This window comes from Cyanistes caeruleus, chromosome 4 (genome assembly GCF_971803275.1).
Source record: "Cyanistes caeruleus chromosome 4, bCyaCae1.hap1.1, whole genome shotgun sequence".
Lineage (NCBI taxonomy): Eukaryota > Metazoa > Chordata > Aves > Passeriformes > Paridae > Cyanistes > Cyanistes caeruleus.
Genome location: NC_141704.1, coordinates 60568875 through 60596759, shown reverse-complemented (window position 1 = coordinate 60596759; position 27885 = coordinate 60568875). Strand labels below are relative to the sequence as shown.

At 40.2% G+C, this 27885-nt stretch overlaps 1 protein-coding gene across 3 annotated transcripts in view; it reads right to left on the bottom strand.

Moving 5' to 3' along the window:
* Positions 1-27885, bottom strand: part of VWF (von Willebrand factor) — a 153709-nt gene that overhangs the window by 123917 nt on the left and 1907 nt on the right. Inside the window, exons 1-5 of one of the 3 annotated variants that reach the window (XM_086885149.1) lie at positions 4610-4766; positions 3045-3099; positions 2363-2521; positions 1621-1723; positions 1321-1529 (exon numbers count right to left, since the gene is read on the bottom strand). In XM_086885149.1, coding sequence (XP_086741275.1) covers positions 1321-1529; positions 1621-1723; positions 2363-2521; positions 3045-3099; positions 4610-4639 — 556 coding nt within the window. In that variant the 5' untranslated portion in view covers positions 4640-4766. Of the gene's footprint in view, positions 1-1320; positions 1530-1620; positions 1724-2362; positions 2522-3044; positions 3100-3207; positions 3506-4609; positions 4767-27885 lie in introns of those variants that run through there. The other 2 variants (XM_086885148.1, XM_086885151.1) reach the window with 2 other exon arrangements.

The following is a 27885-nucleotide window of genomic DNA, read 5'->3' as shown; positions in this document are numbered from 1 at the left end:
ACTTCCGTAAGAAACACAGAGAATGCATTTTCTCTGTCACCTCTATTATTTTACAGCTCCTCCAAGCAGAGACCCTGTCAAGAATTTCATTATATTCCAAAATCTGTGGCTGTGAATGAACTGGTTTTTTTTTTAAGAGGGAAGATACAGCCTCCAGCATGTAAAACAAATACAGCATGAAACACATATAAACATGAGCAGCAGAGGGGCCTTTTCTACATTTGAACAATCCAAAGCATTACAGTCTCCTTTTTTTTGCTGCTGTTTTTTTCCAAGAGCCTTACTACTATTTACTGTCTCAAGAAAAAGCCATAAACTTCATATCTCATCTCATTCAGACATCAAGGGATCCAAGCCCTGGCAAGCAGTTCTGTGACCAGAGTTTGTTTCTTATTATTTACATTTCTGAAGGACAGATTAATCATTTTAATATACCATGAGATCTCTTTTTTTTCCTGTACACTGAAGCTATTATGTATCCTGTGTGCCAGTAGGACACATATCTGGAGCACTTCTAGGCTTCTTTCCAAGCTGCTTTGCCTGCCTTTCTATCTTCTAGTATCATTTAGTTTTAATACACACTTCGTATTATCAATCTAATATATTAATGTATTAACTAACTTCAAACCTCTCCTCTTCAGGCAACTGCTCAGAATTAAAAGACACTCATAAATCCCACAAATCAAGACCAATCCTTCAAAGTCTCATTCAGGGCTTTTCAGAAATTCTGAGTCTTCACACAAAGATGTGCTGAGCAGCAAAAGCAGTCTTGCCTCCCATTCTCATTAGGAACTGGCATGATATAAGGTGCACACCCAATCCAACAGCCCTTACAGACAGGGAAATGCCATTAAAAGGTAATCCCTTTATGGAACAGCACCCATGCCAAACCTGCAAGCAGCAGGAATTTAATCTTCTGCTGTTGCAACAGTATCAATTCTTACTACCTCTGGGCTAATTCATGAAAATTCAGAAGTTCAGTCAATGGGTGTTTGACACAGCTTTTTTGCTGGGTCTTCTTCTAGCCAGTCTACCCACATAAATTAACCTGTAGCTTTATTTTTGCATTTGAAAGTTTTCAGGTTTCTAAACATGCTACATTCAGATGCCTGGGCTTTCCTCAGGAATGAGATGTGACAGTCATTTCCTTTCAGGAGAAAGGAAGATGAAAGGACTTAGCTTTTCAGCACACCAAGTTGAGGTACCTGACAGGTTCTGCAGAAACATTTTGCTGGATCAGCAACATCTTTGCTGAATCACCCAGCAGGAAAAGTGCGCAAGAGCATCCATTAAAATACAATCAGTTAGTGGTAACCTTACCTTCCTGAGTTCTGAAGTCATCCTCAAGGAATTTATTAAAATTGCCACACAACCCACAGGTCTTATTATAGTGCTTTTCTTGAAGGAGTATCTGAATGTTTCCACTGGCATCAATCTTCACCACAAAGCCATGCTCATCACTGGATATTTTATAATAACCTGCCTCCTTCTCTATAAATATACCATTGGAGGCAAAAGGTATGGAAACGCTGTGGAGAAAAAAACCCAGGAAATTCTCAGCATGTGACTCACGGAACCCATCAGGTTGTTTTCTCCTAGAATTATAGTTCCTACAGGTACCTTTTGTCTTCCTGCATCACAACTCCATCTAAAGAGACACGAAGACTGAAATATTCTCCAAGATACACAGAGAAACCAATTCTGTCCCCATCCTGGTAATCACCTAAGGAGATGAGACACAACAAATACTTTTAGTTCTGAGACCGAGGAGAACAATTTGTAGTCAGTAAAAACTTATTTTAAACTATGACCAACAAAGAACAGTTATTAGTGAATATAAAAACATCTGCCAAAGCAGTTGGTATGAATGTCACAGTTTCAGTACAGATATCATCACTTCTATGCCCAAGAATAACTCTGCAGAGGCCTATGCTAATTCCAAGGCCTTCTGTCCCAGAAGGTGGGATTTATCTTACTGGTATGGTTTAGAATACAGATAAAATTAGTTCTAAAGGGTTGTATAGTTCTTATTCCTGGATTCAGCTTTAATTTGGCAACATCTCCGAATGAAGATGAATTGAAAAATTCAAAATTAGTAAAGGTCTTCCCCTTTTTAGTTGGAGTAGTATGAAAATCCCTGTTTCTCAGCAGCTTATTTATGTGTGACCTGCATTACCAAGGGATAACAGAAGCCCCAAAAGTAATCCCACTTTCCAAAACAAGCCCAAAAAACCCTAATGCAACCCACAAACAGATGAAAAAAAACCCAGCCAAGACCTCTTTTTATGCAGTGGTCCATCCTATCTGACAAAGGGGAACCATTTATCTTTTTTTCCAGTGATGGAACCCAGCTCAGACTCACCTAAGAGCGTGAAGGAGTGCTTGTGGCAGTCTCCAGCAAGGAGGTAGCTGCAGTCCCCAGCAAAACTGTACAAGGAACCATCAAATGTTCTGATGTGATCATTCCCAAAAAGGCTGCAACGGGCAACGGATGACTCCTGAACTGAAGCACCTGACAACCCTGGGTATCAAAACACAACATGAACTTGCAATTTAAAGCAATAATTTTGCAGTTCAGGAACTTCTCTGCTGGAATTTATGCCCACTGAGATCCTGGTAGCTTCTAGACAGACTGTAAGCCTGGCATGGCAGTCTATAGGATCACAGCTTTTTTATTATTATTAAGATGCATTACTGAAATGCCTTTTTTTTACTTTCTTTCCTCCAGCCCAAACCTTTCATGGGTAATTTAAATCCTGATCCTTTGAGGAATGCCATGTGCTCATCTATACCTGCCTGCAACCCCCCTGAAGCCTATAGGGCACTAGGAAAGCTCCGTATTTTATTCAAACATCCCTGACTTCAGGGAGTGTTTGGGACTCAAAACAGTGCCTGTTTCAAGGTAAATAGACAAAAGGAATTACTTTTTTGATGCCTTCAGCATGGTGAGGACAATCCCTGAGTCGGTACAAAAAGGGGAAGGAGGGTTCATATCTCACCAAAAAATAGTGAAATTATATTCTAGTCCAAACCTGTTTTCTTACCTGTGATTACAGTGGCCAGCAGTAGGTTTGTTTGCAGCACTGTCAAGAGGAGCATCTGTTGAAAAGCAAAAAGAGACAGTTTAGAATACTCTTAGTTTGAGACACAGTCTGTTTCAGAACTCCTCATCATCTTCTATCCTTTCTTTATAAAGAAAATTATTACTGAGGTTCTGCAACATTTCAGAAGGCCATAATCCATGCAGACAGTTGAGGTAATTCAGTTGCACTCCATCCTGCTTTAACTAGGTAATCAAGGAGAGTTATTAATTATTCTTTTCCCCAATTTTCACTTCTCATGGCAGGGAAATGCAAGCCAACACAGACACATATTACAGTTCGCCTCAGTTAACACTCTGCACACAAAGCCCTTTAGCACACAGCATTATTTCTCAGCCAGCCTGATGTAGAGAAGCACCCCAGACTGGCTCAGCCAAGCTGGCTTCAGTAGAAGTCATCTCTGCAGCACAAGATTTCCACCCAAACATACACAAAGGGAAAGAAAAAATAGACAGGTTTTGCACCAGCCAGAAGGTTTGCTTGGCAGACCATTGTAGCCACATAATCCACTGATTTCAGAGTGATAACATGCTTGAGATAAGAAACTAGAAGGAAAGGGAGGAAATCACAGAGATTAGAGATCCAGGGTGAAAATTTTCATTCAACAAAACCAGTGTTAGCATTGCCTCCTCCTTTCCACAACCAGAATGTCAGTCTTTGTTTTCCATATGTCTATAAACTACCTCCAGGATGGCCTTAAAAAGTAATAATTAATAACAGGATAGTAGGGTCATGCAGATGGTGAACTACATGGGTTCTGTGGCCAAACATCAACAGTTAAGTGTGAAGGCTGTAGGGAGATCCATCTAAGGGAATTAATTTCAGTGATCATATAAGCAACTAGAGAGAATTAAATATACCAAAGTTAACATATTATATATCTTCCAAAAGACCAGACACACCTTTTCTCCAATTAAAGACTAGAATGCATTTTGCAAAGACAAATTGAGATTTCAGGTATAGACACACACTTCTTATTGCTCTTAATTATGTAGGTCCAACTCACAGCCACATAAATAAACACTGAGTTTGACTTATTTACACAAGACAGGAAAAGAAAGATCTGTTCTATAACTCAGTCAAATATAATGCTGCAAATCCCAAACTGGCATAAGGCTGCAAGATAGCTCAAAAGTGGCAACTGCATGGGAATGACACTACAAAGAATGGTGAAGAAAACAGTAGGCATTTATTATTTTCAGATAACATACTTTGTAATCATATACTTGTAATCAATACTACTGTATTTTTGTTGCATGCACAGTGTTACAGTGATGAACCACATACTGCTGTTCTTTAACCCTTTTGGTTTACAAAGCAGGCAGTGCAAAAAGGCAAGGTGTAAATCCCTTCCCTTCCACCTCCCACTTGTTCTGAACTGCAGATGGAGTTTCCCCCCAGTTCTAATGGAGCAGGTGCCACTAACAAATCAGAATACAATCCAGTAAGATCTGCCAGTACAAAACCCTCTACCATTTTATCACTGGCTTAATTAAAAATGAATGTACCTTTTTCTGTGCAAGACTCCTTTTGCACATGAGCAAGAAACTCCTCCAGTTTCCACCTACAGTATCATTGTTCCCCTGGTGCCTCAAAAGTCAAGACTGCAATGGCTTTGGTCTGAAATCTCTTGTTTTTGTACAAGCCAGGAACTCTTGTCCATTTAAGAGGAAAGATAAAAATGCAGACGTCACATCCGCCTGATTCTCAAGACAATAGATTAAATTGCTATCGTGGAAATCAGGCACTCTTAATTGCCAGGAAGGTACAATGAGGGGAAATAGTTTTAAAAACTGACAGATAAAGTCTTTGAAATACATTTCACATGTGTATGTGTGTCAAATCTCACTGACTGAGCCAACAGGCAGCTTATTTATTTGACAGAAAGTTATTCAAAAGGAATAGTAGGATGCTCCACACCACAAAGGCCACAGAATCATTAAGCCTTTTTTCTTAAACAACTGCCTTAAAGGAGAAAGAAAAATTCCAAGCTAGTAATGCCCTGGTTTTATTCTCTAGGTGCAAATATACTTGAATTTTGCCACCTTCTATCAGGGCAACGCATTTGATCCTTGAAATGTTCCTCTGGAACAGCACATGGTAACGAGTTAATCCTGCACTGACTTGTTTGCAGAGTGGGCACCAAATTCATGGGCACATGAGCAAAAACACACAAAAACCAGAGTCTGTCAAGTCTTACTTGACTTCCCATGTCCCATTCCTCATATTTTCAATAACTACTATCATGAACAAAGGCCTTAGGAGGCAACACATTGCACTGACTGGGAATTGTTCTCTCCTCTTGGATCCAGCTGCCACATCTCAGCAGGTCCTTCCTAGCCCCTGAGAGCCTGAACATGAGTGATCCCAGAAAGACATTCCCTAAACCTTTCCTTATGGGAATGCCAGCACTACTCAGGATAGGGAGAATTAGATCTATCACCATGGTCTCTTGTCATCTTCTCAGTTCTAATCCTTTCACTTCCTGAACCCCAGATAAGTCACTTCATTTGGCAATGCACTCTTGGAAATCTAATCCAGCAGGGCTTTGATTCACTCTTTTTTGTTTGGCACATAAGGAATGTTGAGTGAGAATACCTAGAAAAATTCCTTAAAAATAAAAACAATGCAGATTCAGATAAACCAGGCGTTATGACACTTCTTTAGTGTGTTAGCAACCTTGGGGAACGTAGACAAAATTAACTGAGATAAACATATAAAGAACAAACTTTCTTTTTTCACCCTGGCTCTTTTCATTCCTCCCAAAAAATGAGGAAATGGTAACTAAAGAGTGCATTTATTGATTAATATTGTACATTGCTCCTATACAAAACTTAGTGATGGTTGAGCATTCCTGACATGTAGTTTTCCAAATAGTACACCTGAGACATGGGAGAAAATATATAAGCAACCATGAAGTGTTGCCAAAAAAGCATCTATAGTCCATTCTTGGAAACAGCACAGGAAGGACTTCTGAGAAAAATTATCCATAATTTTTCATTGCTTTGTTCAAATACCAGGTTGCATGCAACAAGTCCTGGCCCTGCTACAAGTATGTTTGAGTTGAAGGACTCTATCCTGGACAAAGTCTGTTTGCATGAGAATCACTTAATTTAATTAATTAAATCACCTAATAACTGCACTTTAATTTAATCAGTGCAGTGCTAACTGCACTGATTGATTGTATGGAATCTAAAAAAAAAAACCTGTTCCTGGCATCTGGAGTAAACAGAAACCCCAAACGCCACATCCTTAGATGCCACACAAAAAAATCAAGTGAAGGAGGGTGCACTCTGTAGGAAAGGACAGAAAGGGAAAAGATAAAATTATGATCAAAGGTAGGAAGCAACTTCTCTGTGAGCAGAGGGAATTTCCAGCCTTGGAAAAATCAGAGAAATTATAAAAGGTCCTTGAGCATCCTATCACAAGTAGTACAAAGAAGATAGGGAATCAGTGCTCCTCCTCTTCTCCCAGGGTAAAGGCTGGGAGCAAGGAATGAAGTCCTCAGGGGGTTGGTTGCCTTTAAAACACATAACTGGAAGGTCTCAGCACAGGGTATTGTGTCAAAAATGAGTCAGATTAATGAAGGGCCCCTGCATCACAGGGATTATGTGATAAAACAGAGACAGCTTTTGTTTTAGAAAGCCTTTACCCTGCTGTGTATTAGAAACCCCATCCATTAATGTTACACTTTATTTCTTACTTGTCTTTTCCTTTGCAATTGCTGCTTGCCACCAGAACACTACTTTTTGGTCAAAAAAAGCCCAAAAAAACAAACCAACAAAAAACACCCAAATAAAATAAAATAAACTAGACAGCTTGCTTTATCCTATCCCAGTCTGCAAGAAGATATGTTTCAGTGTTTTTCCACAAGTGAGATTCAAATTAACTTTCCCATTATAGATCCAACAGTGAAACAAAGCAATAGGACCAGGAAAGAGGGAGGAAAAAAGAAAAAAAAAAAAAAAAAGAACAGGAAATGAGCGAAAGGTCTAGTTCCTATGAATTGCAGGGGCTTTAGTGCATTTTGGGGTCATCAGTGCTCAGCTCCTTTATCTGGCATAAGTTAACAGTTCATGGTTTAAAGAAAGAAACCCCTAGAGAAGATGGGAGGAGCTAACGACCCTCACTTTACATTTGAAAGCTCTCCCGACATCTTTCCACAGGTTGGGAAGGTCACAAGGCAAAGCAAACACTTGAACACTCTCCTTCCCGACTGGGCAAGGATGGGTATTATCGGAGATAATCCTTTTTGCCAATTTAACTCCTTCCCTGGTGGCAAACTGACGGGATTTCCAATTTCGCAGCCCTTCCTGGGGTTATGATTGGAGCCACAAGGACCTCAGGCTGCGGCGGGTGAGGCGAGGCTCTCGGGTGCCACTCTTCAGGCTCCTAACCTGCCAGGTAGCATCCCGACCTGGTGCTTATGAGCCAAGCTGCATCCTGCACGCCCTGAAATCTGCAGCATCACATCAAAGCAAAATATCCCTCTTCCATATCCAGGGAATAAGGATACTAGAGTTGCACAACACCATTTTCAGCTGGTGCCAGCTAGTACCGCTCGGCTGAAGTCAGTGGCACTCCTCTACTCTGCGCCGGCTGAAGAGCCAAAAGCCTCACAAAATCGCATTACGTTACAAAGAGCCACCAGAAATCAAACAGAAGGGCAGGGGGGAGATAATTTTTCGCCTGCTCTGTGGGCAATTTCTCCCTTACATGAGTGAGGTATCACCTCGCCGAGACACGCCCGACTTGTCCGCGCCAAGCACTCGGCATTCCCGGGAAGGGCGTGTGCTCCCGGGGCAGAGCCGCACAGCCCGGGAGGGCAGCGCCCACTTTCAGCCTACTCCTGGAAGAGCTTGGGAGCAGGCGGTCCCTGCTCTCTCTCTTTTGCTCTTTCACGTCTTGCACCTCCACCCTAGGCTGAAATTCCTGCATACAGAGAGCCAGCCAAGGCCAGTTCAACGATTTCCTCCCTCATCCCCGGAACTGTGTTTTTCCTATTTCCCCCCCACCACTCCCAACTAATTAAAGCTGTATAATCTCTTATTGGTTTTTAGGGTGTATTTATAGGCACAAGATTTTGTAGGCAGCGTACCCGATACATGCATGTAATTCACAATTACTCTGTGGGAGGTTTTCCATTCATGGAGCCTGTTCTGGAGAGAGCAAAACATTTCACCATCATTGTCATAATTTAACATCGGCACTGACATCAGCCACCAACCACTCCACCACCACCAAATCACCATCAGGCTGCTGAAGAAAAAAAAACCGCCAAAATATAAAATGGAAAGGAGTTTTTCCATTAATATAATAAGAGAAAATGAGAGCCTGTATTATGTAGTGTGACATCTGGTCAGTTTTCCAACTCCGTGCTTGAAAAGCAGCATTAAATATTACAAGTTCTTCCCTCCCCTTGGGATTGAATTTGTCCAAATGCACAGCTGCTAAAATGTCTGTAGCTGAAACCATATAAATAATGAGAAGCCAACACTTCTGGGCTGCAGGTCTGTAAAACAGCTGAAGTAACAATTCACCTTGTGATTCTGCAGATTCAGTAGATTGATTGATTAATTAATTACTAAATTAACCAGTCACCCTCAGATATACAAAGGGATCTCCAAACCTCAGATATGGAAAATGTCCTCAGTTGGTCTTTTAATATCAGGTTTAATCAAGCATAATGAATGTATGAATGTACCAATATATGCACCCACCTGCATATATCCACTAATTAAACTTGCCCTGACAGGAAAGTATTAATATACTGAGAAAGGAGGAAAAATAAACAGGAGCAAACCAAAAGACAGGAAGTATCCTCTTAGTGTGGGGAGATGGATGAAAATAGAGGGAAGTCTTCTTTCTCATATGTGTGTTCTTAAAAAAAAAAAAGTTCTGATTTTGAATCACCTATTTCATAAGTACTTGTGATTCTAATCCTAACTCACAACTGATCATCCATATAAATCCAGCAATTTCAACAGTTACAGCAACTGAAACAAGAGCCACAGTTTCCTAGATAAGAATTAAAAAGCCTGAGTGGTTATTTTTGCAGTGAGGCTTTGCCATTATAGAAGGGAGCAAACACAGACCCCATGCTACTGCTTTGAGAAGCAATTTCACCCCTATCCCCTTCTTGCAGTACAACAGAAACAACATTTTGTGTATTTGCATCACAAGCATGTGAGCAAGGATAAATTAATTAACATCCTCTGCTCCATGCTCAGGGCTGGGCTAGGGCCCTCGGAGATTTACTAATTAAGAAGTTTACTAATAAGAGACTTCCTGAGATGCTCCTGAACGATTACAGGTTTCCTTCCATGGCTGCAATTGTTATAAAATGCCCAACTCAGGAGCCAGCTGGAGCTTCTTTGTTCAACGCTGACCCCTGTAGGTTTGTCCCAAATTAATTATTTTTCAAACAAGAACAGCGCCAGGGGTTCATTGAACATTTCAACACAACTGTTAGCAAACTGTTCTGACAATTAAAGCCACACCATGTTAAAAACACTCGCTGTAACACAGGTTTCTGCTAGCCCAAGCTTCAGACAGCACATTAATAGAAATTTAAGAAACATCTATTGCCATGTTTTCTCCACATCCCTTCCTGGACAATGAGTTCAAGACAGTTCTCCACCATCCCCTTTTTAAGTTCAATGAACTGAGCTCCCAGGTTGCCTCTCTAAAGTGCATTTCTCCCCATTTTTTTTATGGTTTTCACAGCTCATCTCTAACTCCAGGTAACAGAGGTAGGGCCAGGTTTAAATATTTAATACTGCTGCTATTCCTAGAATGCAGCATCATCCATATCCCTTCCTCCCCTCACCAGCATCTCCTACCACTTCAGCAGTTTAAATAGCATAAGGCAGAGGTAGATACTATCAATAATCAGAAACAAAACACCTCAGAAGAGAAAATTATTTGGCAACATATCATCAATGTGATGAGCACTCAGTTGTAGGTGTTTTCTACTCACCTAAATGATGGTATGTCAAATCTTAAAGGAGGCTAAACATGTTTAGGCACCTAGTGCATGCATTATTGCATTAATACAATTTCCCAAAGTTGTGATCTCACTAAAGACTTGTAAGATTTATTATACACTGTGTTTTCCATAAACCCATCAAAATTCATTAAAAAACCCTCAAGCAGCATCATATAAATACTAATCAAACAAACAAAACAGTTGAAAAAACTTGTGAATAGTGCTACAAATTCCAGTGAACTGCAGAGATGCCAGTACCCATTGAATAATAGGGTGTTTCAGAAAGTCTTCACCAGGAAGGATGATCTTGGTCCCTTAAGATTGAAAATTGGCCTATGGAAGTTCCTTGCATTGCCTTAAACATTTATAGCATTATCTTAATTGCTTTTGAAAAGGAAGGAAATTGAATCCATACAAAATCTATTTCACACATTTTTATAATGCCAAGGAAGAACCAACTCCAGGAAAAAGCAGATCACTAAGAAAAAAATCACGTGTTTCTCCCTCTGAAAGGCCGATTTACCCCAGTACAAGACAGAGCATGTTACTCATTGTGGAGGACAATTAAGTCCCAGAAACATTCACTGCTCTGCTGGGAACAATTGACGCCATTATGTGATCAACAAATCTTTGTCTTATGCGCATTCCCCACCACCACCCTTTTTTTCCTGCAGTCATCCAATACAAGCACAAAGAGTGGAGAGAAAAAAAAAGGCAAAAAGTTCAGATGGTGAAATTTTCCTCCAGTTCCTGCTTTTTCCTCATGCATTGGTATATAGAACATAACCTAAATTCACAAGACACGATCTCAATCACAAGACATCAACTACAATACAAGGACTCTGAAATTCTAGAATATTAATTGGCTCTCTCATATGCCTTTTCATTTTTTCTACTATCCAAGATAAGCATTTATAAGATTTTCTCCAGAAACATGAAGGGTAGAGACTTCAAGATGAAAAACAAAGCTGAGACATTCACAGGAATACCCAATTCCCACATTTAACATTCAAATAAAAGATAAAACTCTCCAAATACTCTACCATTCCAAAATATCATCAAGGAAGTTGACAATACAGATAATATAGGGATTGGAATTGTAGAATATACTGAGCTGGAAGGGACCAAGGATCATGGAATCAGCCTGATGTCACCCTAATTCCTTCTGTGCCCAACCCATGAGACAGGTACTCACCCCTCATAGGCTGGAGGTAATGGAGAGCATGTGTGTGTTTCTCCACTGGACTGTTCCTAAAACTATGGAACTTTATAGAAATTTTATGGAACTATATAGAAATTTTAATTAAAAATACCCTCTAAGTTTGACTTGTTAAAAAAAAAAAAAATGCACCAAGTAGTCCAATCTTTCCATTTGGCATGGGACAAGAACTGTACAAAACTGCATCCTAGCCAAAAATTTAGTTTTTTAACATCTCAAAGCTGAGAGATACCTTGAGCTCACTATTTTATGAGCCCACTGCCAAGGATTTTATATTCAGAAGCACAATAAAAAGACAAGATCTTGTTTGTGTGTTTGAATAATGAAATCATGGCCATAAATTGTTCAGAAAACACAAAAGAGTTAAAAATTAGGCTTCCTTTCTTTGTCAAACAAAAGTAATCAGAACATATTCCTTTCTCCTTCTCTTACTTAGCAGAAAAATGCATGGTATTCAAAGGAGCAGCACCTGAGGGTATTTGCAAGCATGAATATAGCTGTATATTTTATTGGTTTTTTTATTTCGGTTCATATCCTTCTGGTTCAAACCCAAACAGTTCTAGAAGTCATCAGCCCCCAAGGCATCTATGCACCTGAGCTACCGAACCCAGCAGTCTGCCAGGCTTTCTGGAAGGACAGATTCACACATGGACATGGAGAGATCTCAGGAAGGTTAAGGCAGATTTTACAGAATGGCAAAAGTCATGTTTAATTTGAAGCTGTTGGGATGAGAGTACCCACCCTTGGTACTTGGTATTCTGCTGGATTACCATGGTGGCTGCAGTACCTTTCCTGCTCTTTCCCATCCTACCTTCCAACACTGGGCATGAAAATCATCTTGCCTCAAATTTCCTTCAGAAAATGAATGCCAAGGGTGTCCAGAAATTAAGTCACCACCAGCCATTTTACTTCAATACAGACTGTTTAATTAACATGCTGTGACATCCATGCATCCATGTATTACTCTCATTTTTTCCTCTCCTTGTTCGCCTGATTAGGAATCACATCCCAGGTCATGTCATCACTCTCAGATGACAGATGGCAGAGATGCACAGTAGGCACTGCTAGAGCAGGTGCCACACTTGTTGCATAAAGAAAATTTTATAGGCATTACAGTGATAGCAGAACTGCCAGAACTGCTTCCAGGGAGCATTTTTCCTCACTCACAAATAACGAGCAGTCACTTGTTTAATTACAACTGCAAGTCATAAACTAAAACAAGTTTCACCTCTGCATGAGGGTGAATTTCTTTACCTTGGGGGTGGCAAAGCAGTGGAACAGCTGCCCATGGAGGGTGTGGAGTCTTCCTATCTGGAGGTATTCCAAATCCACCTGGATGCATTCCTGTGTCACCTGCTCCAGGTGACCCTGCCAGAGAACAGAGGTTGGACTGGGTGATCTCCTGAGGTCCCTTCCAGCCCTAAATGTCCTGTAATTCTGTAAATAAACTACTTATTTAATATATAGAGCCATCAATTACTCTGTACAGGATGGTGGCAAAAATCGAACTCTGTAAATAAAAAACATTGAAAATGCTTTATAGCCATTATAAGACACTGTAGTATAGGCATTTCTTTGGGAAAACAGAAAGAAAAGGAAAGAACAATACCTTTTAATTCTCGAAATCAGGACTACAGTCACATTTTGTATATTGCAAGACAACATGGAGCTTAGTTTACATAAACACACACTGATTTTCCTCCAGACTCAAAAACATGTAGCCAATTACATAAATCTCCAACTGAAAACACCCTCCACACTACATTTTATTTATAAAGAGGAAAGAAAAGAAGTTTTATTTATTATTTTATTATTAAAGGGTTTTATTTATAAAGAGGAAAGAAAAATACCTCCCATTTTAGACCTCTAGGAGCACCTACAAGACCCACAGCTCAGTGTCCCACTATGTTAAGTGGTACAAAAACTTAGGACAAAAAACTGTCCAAACCAAAGCATCAGTAGGAAGACCACAGAAAGAAGGCTTGAGAGAGGAAACCATGCTAAAATACACAGATCACTGAGCAGACCTCAGCATGACTTGGGAATCTACCGGCTTTACAAGTAAATTAAGCTTTAAATATTTTAATACTACTTTCAGCTATTTTCAGATTAGCAATCTAAAACGTATAACTTGAGTTACAGCAAAAAGGGCTGTTCAGAGAAGGCAGAGCAAAGAAAGCATTCCTCAAGGAAAAGCTGAAAAGCACTGGAGCCTGAATTTCCAGTAACTAGAACCAGCAGGACTTAGACTAGCATTGGGCACTACAAAATTACCAAACCACAGATTTAATCCTTCCACAGACTTAAGAACATCCAGCTGCCATATTAGTTAGGCACCAGAAAATATCTCGTATGACATTTTATTATGTCCAAAGCTCTGTGTGCCACTAAACTATGGAAGGGCTCTGCCTTGTAGGTGGTTCCAAGGCACTGAACTCAAATTCATCCCGAGCTCCTCCCTGTGGGACCAGGCTCCTTCAAATCTCTTGGCTCCTGGCTGACAGCTGGGAATTAACAGCACTGGAAAGTAAAATTCAAAATTTCCTGAGGATATGTGCTTAAAGCCTGTTTTTCAGCCCGGTTTAAACATTATTTATGTTCATACTTTAATATATATGTAATTCTTCAGCTACTTTTGACCAAATCATATGGGTTTATGTGCTCCCTCAGCAGTCTTGGAGGAAGAGGGAATCTTGTTCCCAAAAAAGAAAACTGAAGCACCCACTCAGCAGTTGCTAGCATTGCCTCACTACAAACCAGTCCATGTTTGGGTTTTTTTCCCCTGACTGTAGTTTGTAAACAAAGGAGGGATATTTAACTCTGCTACTGTTCCCAAAATTATTTATATATAAACAGACGTATTTTTTTAAATGTTCCATCTGGAAAATCTGACATGGGATTTGCAAAGTTCCTGTCCTGCCCCCTGATCAAAGGGGAAGAAGCACAGAAGCACAAAGTTTGGGAATTCCCATTAGACCTGTAAAACACCACAATCTGGTGATAACTGAGCTGGGGGAGCAGGGGGAAGATAATTTTGCATTTCCAGAAAGCTTTCATTCCAGTTTGGGAGGCCTCCTGAGATCTCTAGGAGCGTAATCAAGTAGTGTGCTGAAAAATAGGGGAACTGGACAAGGGGACAGATGAATACTTGAACCAAAGGTGCCACAGGCACATTGTATCTTCTGAAGATCTAGAATTTTCAAATGATAATGCTAGAAAGCCTCTGACCAACTCAGGAACCACAGCTCCTGTCAAACAGTACCATAGGGTCCCTTCTCATCAATTAATGTGCTTAACACATAATGCACCAGGAGAACAAGAAGGCCATTTGTAGGACTCATGGTGGGGACAAAGGAAGGCTTGTGAACTTCCCCAGAAATGCCACTCAACCACACAGGAAGATAAATCTGATACGGATGTTCTGGACAGAATAATGCTTACAGCTGTTCTCAGTCTGGTTTTATCTGGTCACTGCTGAATTGTACCAGAGCTCAGCAGCACCAAAAAAATGCAATTACTTACAACATTTATCCTGAGAAAGAATAAAATGTGTGACAGCAGGGTGATCTGCTCTGACCATCACCTCATCAGGGCAAAAAGGAAAACAGGACCAGGATTGCATGATTGCAGGGACTGCCAAGGACATGGCCAGTATTGGTTCACTAATGTCTGTGCTCCTCCTGCCTACAAGGAATTTTTGTTTCATGTTTTTCATACATTACAAATGATTTGGAGCTGGCACATTGGGGCTGTTTTCAGTTTGTGCAGCTCTTAAAGTGGGGACTGGGTCCACAGCTCTGCATTATCATTAGCACCATGCTACATGGGGAATAAAAAAAGCCCTAAAACAAAACAAAACAAAGGCAAAATTGAGCTCTGCCACACACACTGAACCTGTCAAATTTAATCTCATGGAGAGGAGGGAAGGTAAAGCCTTTGCAAGGGATGAAAGAAACATTCATACCTAAGCTAGAGTTTATAGCCACCAAGGAACTAATCACACAAGTGACATAAGTCCTAGTCTCGACAAAGCTTTGTACACTGAAAGCAGTAAAAATACAGTGCCATGGCATGAAATACAGCTTCATACCCTCCAATAACAAATGCTGGGACTATTTCAGAGAAGATTTCAAGCACCAGAGGCTCATGCTGGTTTCCCCCCTCCTTGTCAACACACCCCTCAGATAAGAATCTAAGGCCACCTCAATTATTTACAAAGGTCACTTAGCATATTTGTGTCCCAACATTTTGGGACACTGCATTTGTTAGCTATTGCAGTGAAAACATGATGGTCCTCAATCATATTTTCTAGAAGTCCTTTACAGCCTCATCACCAGACCAATGCTCCTGATTCTTGTTCTCTCTGACCATTTTAACCAATTAACACAACCTAGGATGGCCCATGTGGGAAATAGCAGAAACTGTTGCACTAAGCGAGAAGGAGCATAGCAGATCAAGAAACAGGAAAAGAACAAGCACAAAGCCAAAGCGCTGTGTGTCCCATACAGTCACTGCCAGGAAGCCAGAGACTCCCAAATAGTCAGCCAGAGTTCAAGAAGTATCCTGAAAACCGCCCTTCAAAAAAAGCACACATCTGTACAAAACAGCAATTTTCAAAAATTCTTGTTCATGGAAAGGTAAGGATGGGCTGCAATAAGTTTTTCCCAATGTTAAAGAAATCTCCAAACCCAGGGCCTAACAAGGTACTGTAAATGCCATCCACTGAGAAGCAAGAAATGTGGAGTTAGAGACTGCTTTGTGGGGTGATAGATACTTTAAACCCATCCTGCTCAATGGGAAGCAGGAATAAATCTAAACTTCTCTTGCTGGTGTTAGAGAGGGTGCCCAGCAGTCATTTCTGGCCTTAATAAACCATTTCTACCAGAGTAAGTGCAGAAGACAGAGCAGGAGGAACCCAGCCCCAGCACCCTAAACTTTCCAGCCCAGCTGTGTTCACTGGCAGAGAGAGGAGGGACAAGTTCTGAGCGCCTTCCCCTGCCCTGTGACAGGACTTTTCTCCCTGGCTCCTCATTTTTCCTACTCTTCAGCAAGTGTGTTGTTACCCTTCTGAAGATCCTGCTGCCACAGAACCAGTCTTGCTGTGGGAATTATCTTGGCACATCTTCAGACACAAGGAAAACTCCCTTTCTGACAGGCACAAGCCCCTGCAGTATTATGAGACCAATTCCAGCAAGGGGCAGATTAAATCTGAGGTTTATTGATACCGATTTTGAGCAGAGGCTTTGCTCACTAGACAGCACTAACTTTGCCAGCCCAGGACATGCCAGGGTGAGGTTGCTCTTAAGCACAACTATATTTGCTATAATCCCAGATCATATGCTGGTGTATTAAGATAAAAACATCTTTGAACTTTTAAATTTATTTTCCTGGATTTCTTTTAGGTACTGATTTAACACCGATACTAGGATCAGTGTAATAAGAGAAGGGAAGTTACATTAGTCTAAGCATGCAAATACAATTCTAGCTGGTTTGGAGAAATATTTTCTCTGCACTTTTAACTGTGAAGTTTCAAAATGGCAAGAAGACACCTGGATTTCCATCCAGTGGAAAAGTACCTACTGGGCTGCTGCTAGCTGTGCTGAGGAGCCCTTGAAATGAAAACAAACCAACCACAAATCATACTAATGGGAAAGCTGTCACTTCTGGATTCAAGCCTTGGAATGAGATATAATAGGTGAAAAGAAATATTTGCTTTAGTCCCAGACACAGAAAGTAAATCATCTGCAGAGAGAATGAGATTCCTCTCCTCCCCTTCATCCCAAACTAGAAATCTGATGTATTGACGTGAATAAAAGAGAAAAGAAAGGACAAACCCACAACACAACAAACCGTACAGCTGTATATTACTTGCAGACTATACCTATCTATTATAGCTGTTAAATACATGAGACAAATATAAAAAAAAATCAGACACCTCAGTTCAGCTGCAAATTTTCCACAGATTCCGTAGATTTCAGCTGCAAACTCCCCACAGAATGGGGTGAGGGTGTTCCATATAGAAGGTATTTTTGTGAAATGAACATCTGAGGATTTAAATATTCTTAGTTTTCTGATTTAGTATCTCAAGCTGGACACCTAAGAAATAGAAAGTCTCCCACCCTGGGCTTGAAGCTCCTCAGAAAGCACAATTCCCCCTCTCCATTCCCCACCAATTCCTGACCCAGGTCACAGCAGCCAAGGAAAGGCAAAGAGCTGCCCCCACTTAGGTGCATGGCCCCTGACGTTGAAAGGACCAGAACATATTAAATGACAAAAAAACTATTAATAATATCCATCACAAATATCATATCATATCATTGCAGTGGGGTTTTTAGCTTTGTTTTTAGATCATCTAATCCCAGGCTTGAGCCAGGTAGAATCAAGCACTTGAACAACACATATTTAGATGCCAAAATTAAAACAACTTTGAATTATATGTGGGGACTTTTTGAAATATGCATTTCTAATCCAGGTACTCAAATAAGATGTGGGACTTTCCTGGAAGTTTTGCTTCCAAGTGGTAACTGAGCAGTGGAAAACCCAGCTTTGACAAACTTGTTAGTTCTGTGGTTAGAAAAGAATAGCTGTGTAGTTAGATTTCACAGCCTTCTGAAGAATATATTCCAGTCATCCAGAGCTCTGGTATCTGGCAAATCTTCAATATCACATACTTGCTGACTATCCTAGTGTGCTCCAGGATAATGCTGAATTATGAACCCAGCCCTTCGCACAAAGTGTTCCCGTATTCTTTTCAAAAGACTTCCCTCCTCCACACAGAAAGTTAAGGAAGGGATTCAAGCCTCGCTGTGGAAATACAAAGTTTGTGTTTTAGCTTCAAGGAGTGCAAAGCAGGGAGAACAGAATTTTTTAGAGAAAAAAGGGATGAACCAGCAGCTGTGAAGAGAAATTAGAGCATGAGGGTGCTGAGGCTACATGGGGAAAGAAAGCTGTCCCTCTCATCCTTTCCATGCAAAGAATTGAGAGCAAAATGCTCAGGAAATTACACTTTCAGGCAGAGTAACATTTGCTATGCCCTAAACTAGAACTTCAAGCCATACCCACAGGGAATATGCCTACTCCTGGCATGTGACAGGCATCAGGATATCCATGCCAGGTAAAAGGGTGCCATTCTGCAGGTCTCTTCATTTCAAGATAGAGCCACAGTAAATCCATTGTTACAACTCATGCCACACTCAATTGGTTTCTGATCTATTTCCATTCCTATCTCTCCACTACCTTTTATGATTGCTAAAGTCATAAAGGTAATCTTAAAGAAAATCAAACACTCTTTTCAGATTATTTCCTTTGATTTGCTTCTGAATAAAAATACCAGGCAGAATCTTCAAGCTTAGCAATTCCAGTTAAGCCCTTAATTCCAAGTATAGAAACTTAAATTCACATATCCACACACCTGGGTCATTGCTGAGCATTGTTAAGAGACCCTTATTTTTAATGAGAGCAAAGCCCTGTGATTTGAGGGCATCTGAGCACTACAGCCTAAAGTCAATACCAAACTCTGTGACTGAACAAAATAAACCCTTTCTTGCTTAACACAGAGCTGGCAGGTTAGAAATTCCAGCCAAACATTCCCTCAAGTTTCTATGATGAGTCACACCAAACACTGGTTACCCTCACAGCAACAAGTTTTTATGCAAGTAATGGAAGGTAAAAATGAAATCCCTAAAATAAAAAATTAAAAAAAAAAAATCCACAGTATTTATGCAAGACCTGTATCCACACTTAATGTTAACTAGACATATCAGGTTTTACACTATATTAGAGATCATACCTAGACATGCAGAACTGAGGTTCACTTTGTTGTGTACAGGTGTGTCCAGGTTCAGATACACAATAGATTATTTTCAATTTTCAGGAACAAGTTGAGTTGCTATAAATCAAATACTAATATCAATATACTCACAAGGAACCACACAAAAATCCCAGACAAGTAGGATTACATTATTATGTATTGTACATTACTCTATTAGAATGGTGATTTATTACTCAGCATTTCTTAAGGTTTTAGTGCCATTAATAGACTAGAACTACATGCCAGTTTTGAGACACACCTCAGTCTGCCTCTGCCTACTGGCATTTGAAGACTTGGTTGTTAGAGTTAAAAATTCCACTTCTCTTTTTCCCAAGACTCTCTAAATGATCTACTGTTCCTATATTCTTTCCCTAGGTCTTGATTATCCAGGTTTGGATCTATTTTATTTCAAACCTTTATTCTCTCTGTGATCTGAAGAGACTATCCCTCCTTCCTCCAGAAGGGTTTTCACAGATTTTATTAACACAGCTAAAAATACTTTTAGAAAATAAGAACACTTAGTCCAGCTCTAAGAAAGCACACCTTCAGCTATCTCAAAATATTTCAGAAGAAGAAATAATTCCCCCCTGCTTCAGTTATACTAATTATTAACATCTTTCCTCCTCAGTATTATGGTTATATACAGTATAAATATAATTTCAAATTTAGTAGCAAGCTGAGAAAGGTGATTTTAATTATGTCAATAGAAAAAGAACCAAAATAATATAATGATGCTTATTTACAACCTCTTTAATTTCTTAGGTGGTGATTTACTTCAGAAAATATTACAAGATTTAAGATCAGAAAACCCAAAAAACTTGAGATGTAGAGAATGTCAGGCTACCTCCTTGCAAAAGTGGAAAAAAACCCAAAAACACACACATACTGTTTCTAAGGAGGTATTCAGCCTTTGCTTCATTTGATCGCTGTGACAGAGATGATCTTCAAATATGCTTTATCTTGACCCTTGTTTTTATCCACCAGGCTGATCAGAGGTTTAATCAAAGGAGGTTGTGGCACTGCAGTTGTTAATGCCAAATTTAAACTCACCTTTTGGATTACCAAACAGTCAGAAGTTCAATAGCTTTACTTCACAAAAAGAAAGTTTCATGTATTATGTCAATATAAGACATAAGTAGAATAATAGCCCCTAAAGTAAGATTTTCAGTCTAAAACAACTCAAGCTGAAATTGAGAGAGGAAGAAACACAATGACAAGGCTTTAAAAATATCACTTATTCTCTAAAAAACCTTCCCATGGAAACAAACCTTACTAAGGGATACCACAGGGTATCTGCTAAGCCAGCTCCCTTCAGGAGAGTTTAACTAATTGTTGTGGCTGGGTCTGGGGGTCTGTCAGCTCTGCCAACAGCAATCCCAGATAGACATCTCAAGAAGGAGCAGCCATCCAGGCAGTTCCAGGCTGTTTCCAGCCAGGGGTAACCCTTAGGAGCGTGGCCAGAGGCTTGAAGTGATCAGCTCCTTTAGATGTGATTTCTGCTCCTGCAGTGATCAGCTCTGTTCAGCCCAGCCAGCTGTGTTCAGGGGTTACCCCAGCCAACGCAGACAAGAGATGGGAACACCATGTAGCATTTCACAGAAAGTCTTTAATGCAGGCTTCAGCAAAGGGGGCCAGTGATGATCTAACCCTGAACTGGGCAAAAGCCAGAGTTTTTATAGGGAAGGGGAGAATCAGGAAGGGGACCAATGGTCTGAGACCAGGATAAAATGACCAATAGTTAACAGGGAGATAACATGGGGTCCTGAAGCAGGAAGGGGTCCACAGCTTAGTCACTATGACTAGGTGGTTTTGTCTTGTCTTAGGGGACAGACCTCCAGGGAGAGAGCCTGTCAGAGGACTGGGCTTCCTCCATAACTAATCATCATTTAATTAATGGTGATTTGGTGCACTTGGAGAAGTGTGTCCATCATTTCAAGGCAGTGTGATTCATAACACATGAGAACAATTGTAAGCTTTAGAATAGTAAAATATAAACATATTATAAACATATTTACTTTCCTATAATCATTTTTACTTTACTATAAGTGTATTTACTTTACCTACCACATCTTGTCTTTGAGGAGAGGATGTTACCTCTCCCCTGATAGTATCATATGGAAAAGGGAAAGCATATTCAACAACCTCTTCCTCCTTGAATATCATGCTTTGTTGCTGTATTTAATGAAAATACATTTACTGACAGAATACTGAGCAATCAGCTAAAATTTGGTGTAACCTCCCTTGTCTAAACTGAATCACAAGATCCAGAGTTTCCCCACCTTGGCTTTTACACCTTTTACCTATTCTAAAGAGCAGACAGTACATGATGTATTCTTTTTTCATCTCATTTAATTTCTTTTTTAAGAGCTGAAGTCTTAAGATTTTTTCCAGGAAAGGCAGGAGTTGTTTCATTTTTACAATGCTTAAAACTCACAGATTGATTGCAGCAGCCTTATTTCTTACTCCTGCTCTGGAAGACACAGATTGGTTTGCCTCAAGCAGGTCTTGATGATCTATGCATCTCTGTTCCATCACTGAAATAAAAAAATAAACACCCAAGGAAGCACAGGCAGCAAAAGAATCGAAGCAGATGAATTTTAGCTCCCAAGATCACATCCATCACCTGTACAAAGTCTCCTGCAAGAGCTTCCCAGCTGATTTACATTTGACAACAGCAATTGTGATTGCTCAAAGGCTCTGAAGGGCTGAGAGCAGTGAAGGTATCCATCCTATCATGCTTTTCATAGCAGCTGGGGCTAAATAAATTACATAACATGTTGCATAACTCACTGGAGGCTTGCCCACTACACTTTGCCCTCCACTCTGACAGCATTAGAAACAAAGGTAAAGATGGTAACACTGTATGACATTGGCATTATTCACCAAAGCTTGAAAAGATACTCAAGTACCCCCTGATCATTTCAGAGGTGAATGCTCACCTGCACATTAAAAGATGGGTCTACAAAAAGCATATTTTGTCAGCTGGTTTTCAGCATGTAAAATAGGTGATATGGTTAGAACCCTCCCTTGTATTAAATGATAAGCTGTAGTCCAAAATCACTGGCAATTAATGCCCTGTTAAGAGTTTTCTTATGGATAATAAAACAGGCCTCCTTTGACACCAGGTGGGATGACCCGTGCAGGTGACCTATGCACTGTGGTCTAAAGCAGCAGTTCCCACCTGCAAACCCTGAACATCATTCCAGGTCTGCACAAAAATTTATGAATTAAAAAAAGAAATGATGGTGGAAAGGGGAAGTGATTTTTCACAGGCTTCCCAAGCTATGTAGCAATCTGTAGCGTGGTCAGCAGGAAATGATCAGAGACCTCACGAGGGCACAAAGAGTTTGTAACCAGAAATATTTGGAAACCCTATTCTTGCTCATTTGACCATCTCACAGAAGCTATTAAGTCAATGACCTCATTAGAATGGCAAAAAAAGACAGTTCATTTTGAAATATAGTTTCATACCACTTTTTATCTCACAGACCTCACGTAACATCTTAAGAACTGACAGCTTCAAAGGAGCAATATTCAGTACTGCAACTTGTATTCAGCAATATTTTCTCCTCAGTTCTCAAGACAGTTAGAAGAAACTTAAGGGAGAAAAGGAAAACCACCAAGAAAATATGAGAAGAATTTAAGAACTAATTTAGAGTGGGGAGGGTAAGGAATAAGAAAGAGAAACCAATAGAATAAAACACAAAGTTCAATCCTACAAGAAGCAATTTTTTAATCCACACACTTTAGGCAATGCATAGCTGCTTCAATTACCAAAGAGTGAAATGCAAGCTTAAAACCAAATCCATGTTTGGAAAATGAAGTTGAAAACAAACTCAGAAAACAAAATCAACTTTATCTAGTCCAACAGTATTAGATCTGTGTTAGAATATATGTTTAGATCAGCTCCCTTGGATGAGTGCTAGGTCAGAATTAAAAATTATTTAACTTCAGTTGCAAGTGCTGTGTGATTACCCAGAAATAAAATCCTCTCCCTTGAGGACAGGGTGCTTAGGGAGGAGGTTACTCTGCAGAAGCTTATCTAAAATAGCTGCTAAATAATTAAGGCCTTCTAATTTTCAATAAGGACAGAGATTAGGGAGCTTTTTTGTGTACCAAAACAGACCCTAATATTAAACCATTACTGCTAAAAAGGAAAAGCATCTAGTGATTTTTTTTTTTTTTCATGCATGACTTTTTGGGGTTTTGGATAATTTTTTTAGTTCTTGGCATTTGCATAAAGAAAGCTTTGGTGTTTTGTTTTTTTTTTTTTCTGAGAGGACAGCAGGAAGAATGTCCTGAAACACTTTAGCGTAACCTAAAAATTGGAGGGAAACGTTCCTCCCTTCTCCGTGGTTGAACATTTTCTTTTCTGCTTTCTTAAACTGACTGAAAGGTAACCACCCAGCATTTCAAAGCTCAGTTCCATAATTAATGTTTCTAGCTAGGTATGAAAAATATTTATACTTATAGATACAAAAGGATTTATAAGTACAGTTAACTGAGATTCTGCCAGAGTGTTCAGATTACTTTGCACAGAAATTTAAATTGTAAAATTCTTAATGGAACCATGAATCTGATTAAAAATAATATCTTGACAATTTCCTAGTCATCCACCTGACAGCACTGGGAAGAACAGTCTGAGAACCTCCCTATGGATGCTAGCTTTGGAGCAGGCTGCAGGGAGCTGCAGAAACTGCAGGCCCATGGCCTCTCAGTCCTGCCTGAGAAGCTAGCCTGGGAATTTCAAAGGAGGATTTCAAAATAATCCTCAGACACAGAAAACAACTGCCAGGTGCTGTTTGTCTGTCCTCTTGTTTTCCCTTGCAGGAGAGAGTCAGGGGGGGAGTGAGCCCCTGACCAATGATGGTGATGTAGCACTTTGCTAACCAATAAGAGTTTCTTTTCTGTACTTTCCACGTACCAGTCTATAAAACAAGCCTGAAGTAATAAACCACAGAATTCTCCTGTTGAAACTCCCTTGAGAGTTTGTGTCGTTCTTTATAGCCGTTCCCAATCGGAACGACACCTCCCTAACCTGTGCTTTGTGGATCCATGAAGCTGGGACTGCCAAGGGAAAATACCTAGAAATCCACCTCTGGCTGGACCAGAACAAAGACCAGAAATATTTTCAGTTTTAGAATCATTGTTACTAATCATGTTTAAGAGGCATTTGGACAGCACCCTTAACACCATGCTTTAAATTTTGGTTAGTCCTGAAATGCTCAGACCAGATGGTTGTTGTAGGTCCCTTACAACTGAAATCTATTCTATTTCTATTCTATTCTATTCTATTCTATTCTATTCTATTCTATTCTATTCTACTCTACTCTATTCTACTCTACTCTATTCTATTCCTTTGAAGGGGGAGATAAAAGCATCTAGAGAGACTATTAAAACTGCTAGCTGTAGCTTTCTTGTCTGACACAGACCTGAAGCCATCGCTCCCTTTTCTGATGCTGCCTGCATTTCTTTCTCACGTGCGCTAGAAAAACCAGGATTATTTTTCCACAACACTCATAGCTGAGCCTCACATACCTGATTTTTAATCTGCCACCTAGAAAGGTTTGTCCTAAGTCCCCACACACATCACAGTGCTCTATTATGGCAAGGGATATGTGTCACACCATGGGGCCCTGTGCTCAAGAACCTGTCTAACCTGCCAGCACCTCGACAGTAGCCACAGCCTGTGGCCTTACTCTTGTCCCCTGCTCCTAAAATAACTTCACCTTCACAGAAAGGTCTGATACATGCAGACATCAACACAGCAGTTAGATGAATCACCCTTGGAGCTGAACACGTGTTACAGCTATGATTTCCAAACAGGCATTTTGCAATCTTTCAGAGTCACAGCATTTGTTTGGTAAAGCTTTGGTCTCCCTTCCTCCAGTCACAAGCCTGCTCTCACACTGAAACCAGGTACAAGCACTGCTATCTGCAGCAAGAGGGGCTTCAATGGTAATTTAACTTGAAAAGGAGTTAAACCACGACTACACTTTCAGTGATGTCAAACTGCTGCTGTGAAAAATTAAAGGACATCCAGACTATTTTTTGTATTTCACAACAATTAAAAAAGCAAGTGTGTTTTCTTTTCCCTAAGTAAAATGATGATATACAGCACATCCTAGAATGAGTCAGGCTGGAAGGGACCATACTGATTCATCTGGTCCCACCTCCCTGCTCCAGCAGGGCCATCCCAGAGCACAGGGCACAGGATTGTGTCCAGAAGGGTCTAGAGTATCTCCAGTGAGGAGATTCCCCACCCTCTCCCGTCTCTGTTCAGTTCTCAGTCTGCCAGGGAAGAAGTTCTGCCTCATGTCCAGGTGGAACTTCCTGGGCATCAATTTCTGTCCATTCCTTCTTGTCCTATTGCCCAGTACCTAAGCAGAGCCTGGCTTCATCCTTTTATCACCCTTCTGTTGCCGCTGAAGATGAATAGATCACACAGACACAGGTCGAGGTGTGGTGAAAAGAAGAGAGAGTTTATTTTTCCTCCCAGGATTTACAGGCTTCTGACCACGGCCAGGGATTGGATGGTCAGGATAACACTTTCCCACTGCACTGGACATGAGAGATGCCTATCACAAGACGTGTAACAGAAAGAATGTACACATATCTATGCTTACAGTTACTGTCCTGGGAAAGTCTTTAGAAAACCATGTCAGTAAGCTCAGAAGCTGAGTTTTCAGGGTGACTTCCTTCCTTCCTAAAGGACCCTACTTTCATCATTGATAATAATACAGATGTCTGAATTATTTTGAATAAATGCTTTTTGGAATTTTTGCTTTTTATCCCATGCATTTTATCTCAAAATTTGAAAATTATAACTGATTACAAAGTAATTTCCTAAAGGTTCTTAAGTTCATATTGAGATTTTCCAGTAAAATGATAACTGATTATGAAACAATTTTGTATGGGTTCCTGTGTTCATACTGAGATTTTCCAGTTGCTCTCCTGACATTAGCACTACTCATGTGTCATACACAAATGTCTTATGCCAAATATTTGCAAGGATGTGCCCAAATCTCTTCAAAAACTTCTTCAAATCTCAGTTAAAAACAAAGAAGAGTTTTAAGAACATGGGAAATGAAGAAGTCTGGCTTTGGGTTTTCACTTCCACATATACCTCCAGTTACAACAGAAGATCTAATTTCTAGTGAAATCCCCCAGGGCTTTGTGATTTCTTCAAAGCCTTTCCCTCATAGCTGAAAGCAGACACACCTCCAGGATGCACACATACTCCCAGCATAAGTTCTTCCAGAATCTATCTGCTATGGATACCAAACACCAAACATTTCTACCAGCACTGGAAAAAAGGCCAGTGCCATCCACATAGTGTTATCAACATGACTGACCCTGTGAGTCATTTTTGCAGTGACTCATTCCATTTTGCAACGGGATGCCAGTCTTGACTCTCCAGCTCCAATACCAGCCTCTCTCTCGCAGCCCCACATGTGGAAGGAATCACTCACCCATCACCATTCCAAAATATTGCTGTGTTGAAATAAACCAAAGTACCTTAAAATTTGTTTGGAAAGGTGAGGCCAGAAGTAAGACACTTTGTGTTATGTTTCATGGATGGATTCAAGAGTTTAGGATGACCCAGATGACATCAACATAGGGTCTATGCCTTCCTATTTCCTCTTTCCTCTCAAAATCCATCCCCAACTCCCTGACAGCAGAAAAGTGATGTGTTTGTACAGCCCCACCCCTCACCAGACACACAGATACAGCCCAGCATCAGTCACTGCAAAAAAACAATCACTGAAGCTAAAAAGCAAGCAAAACAACCTTCAGGGTTTTTCTTTTGTGTCTGGCTTGTACAATCATAGATGTTATTTCTCTACAAAGAACAAAATGTTGTTATTATATTTCTCCTTTAACTGACACTCAAGAAATCTGTTAATCCGTGTCCTTTGGTGGGGAAAGCTTTGTACTTTATCTCTCCACAGTTCCTACCATTTATGCCTGGCTTTTTAAGGGAGCTGAAACCTCTTAAAGGACCTGGAATTGTTTATGCAAAGAAGGCTAAAGGCCTCAAGCTAGCTGACACTAGTCCTTCCAAACATTCTTAAGGAAAAGACATGGGGAAAACAGGTCAAGGAGGCAAGAAATTCTGCAGTTCTCACCAGAGAATCCCACCATCCTTTAATACAGTCAGGAGAGAAACCCCCACTCTCCTTTGCCTTCCAGTATTAATCAAAGTATCAGGGTCCTTTGGATTGTGCAGACTGAAGAGGAAATCTTTCCTGCTGAGAAGCAAATGCTTCTCCACTACTGGCCCAAACAAGACATTCCATTTCACATTTAAACAGGATAAAATAATTCAGCCTACCTGTAGAGAAAAGCTCTACACATAGTTAGTGTTGTGTCTAGAAGGGTGATTTAAAAAGGCTTCTGGTAAACTCTGAATTCTCCTTATCAGCAATATCCTGAATTAGCTTTTCTCTGTGCCAGTAGGGCAAAATAACACTTTAACCACCCAGCACCATTTCAAGTGCAGATAATAAATATTTCATGCAAAATGCCTATTATCCCATGCAAATACAAAGCCTCAAAATAATAAATCAGTTTGAAGTACTTCTACAAGGGTCATAGATTTCCATAAGTGATTTCTATTACGCAGAAATTTGATTGATTACTATCTCATTCCACTAGTCAGAGAACTTCAGGTGTGGTCAAAGAGTTGCATCTACCAGATTGTCACACCCTGGAAGAGTGAAACATAAATGTCCTCTCCAGATCCTTCATATGGAATGGAAAAAAA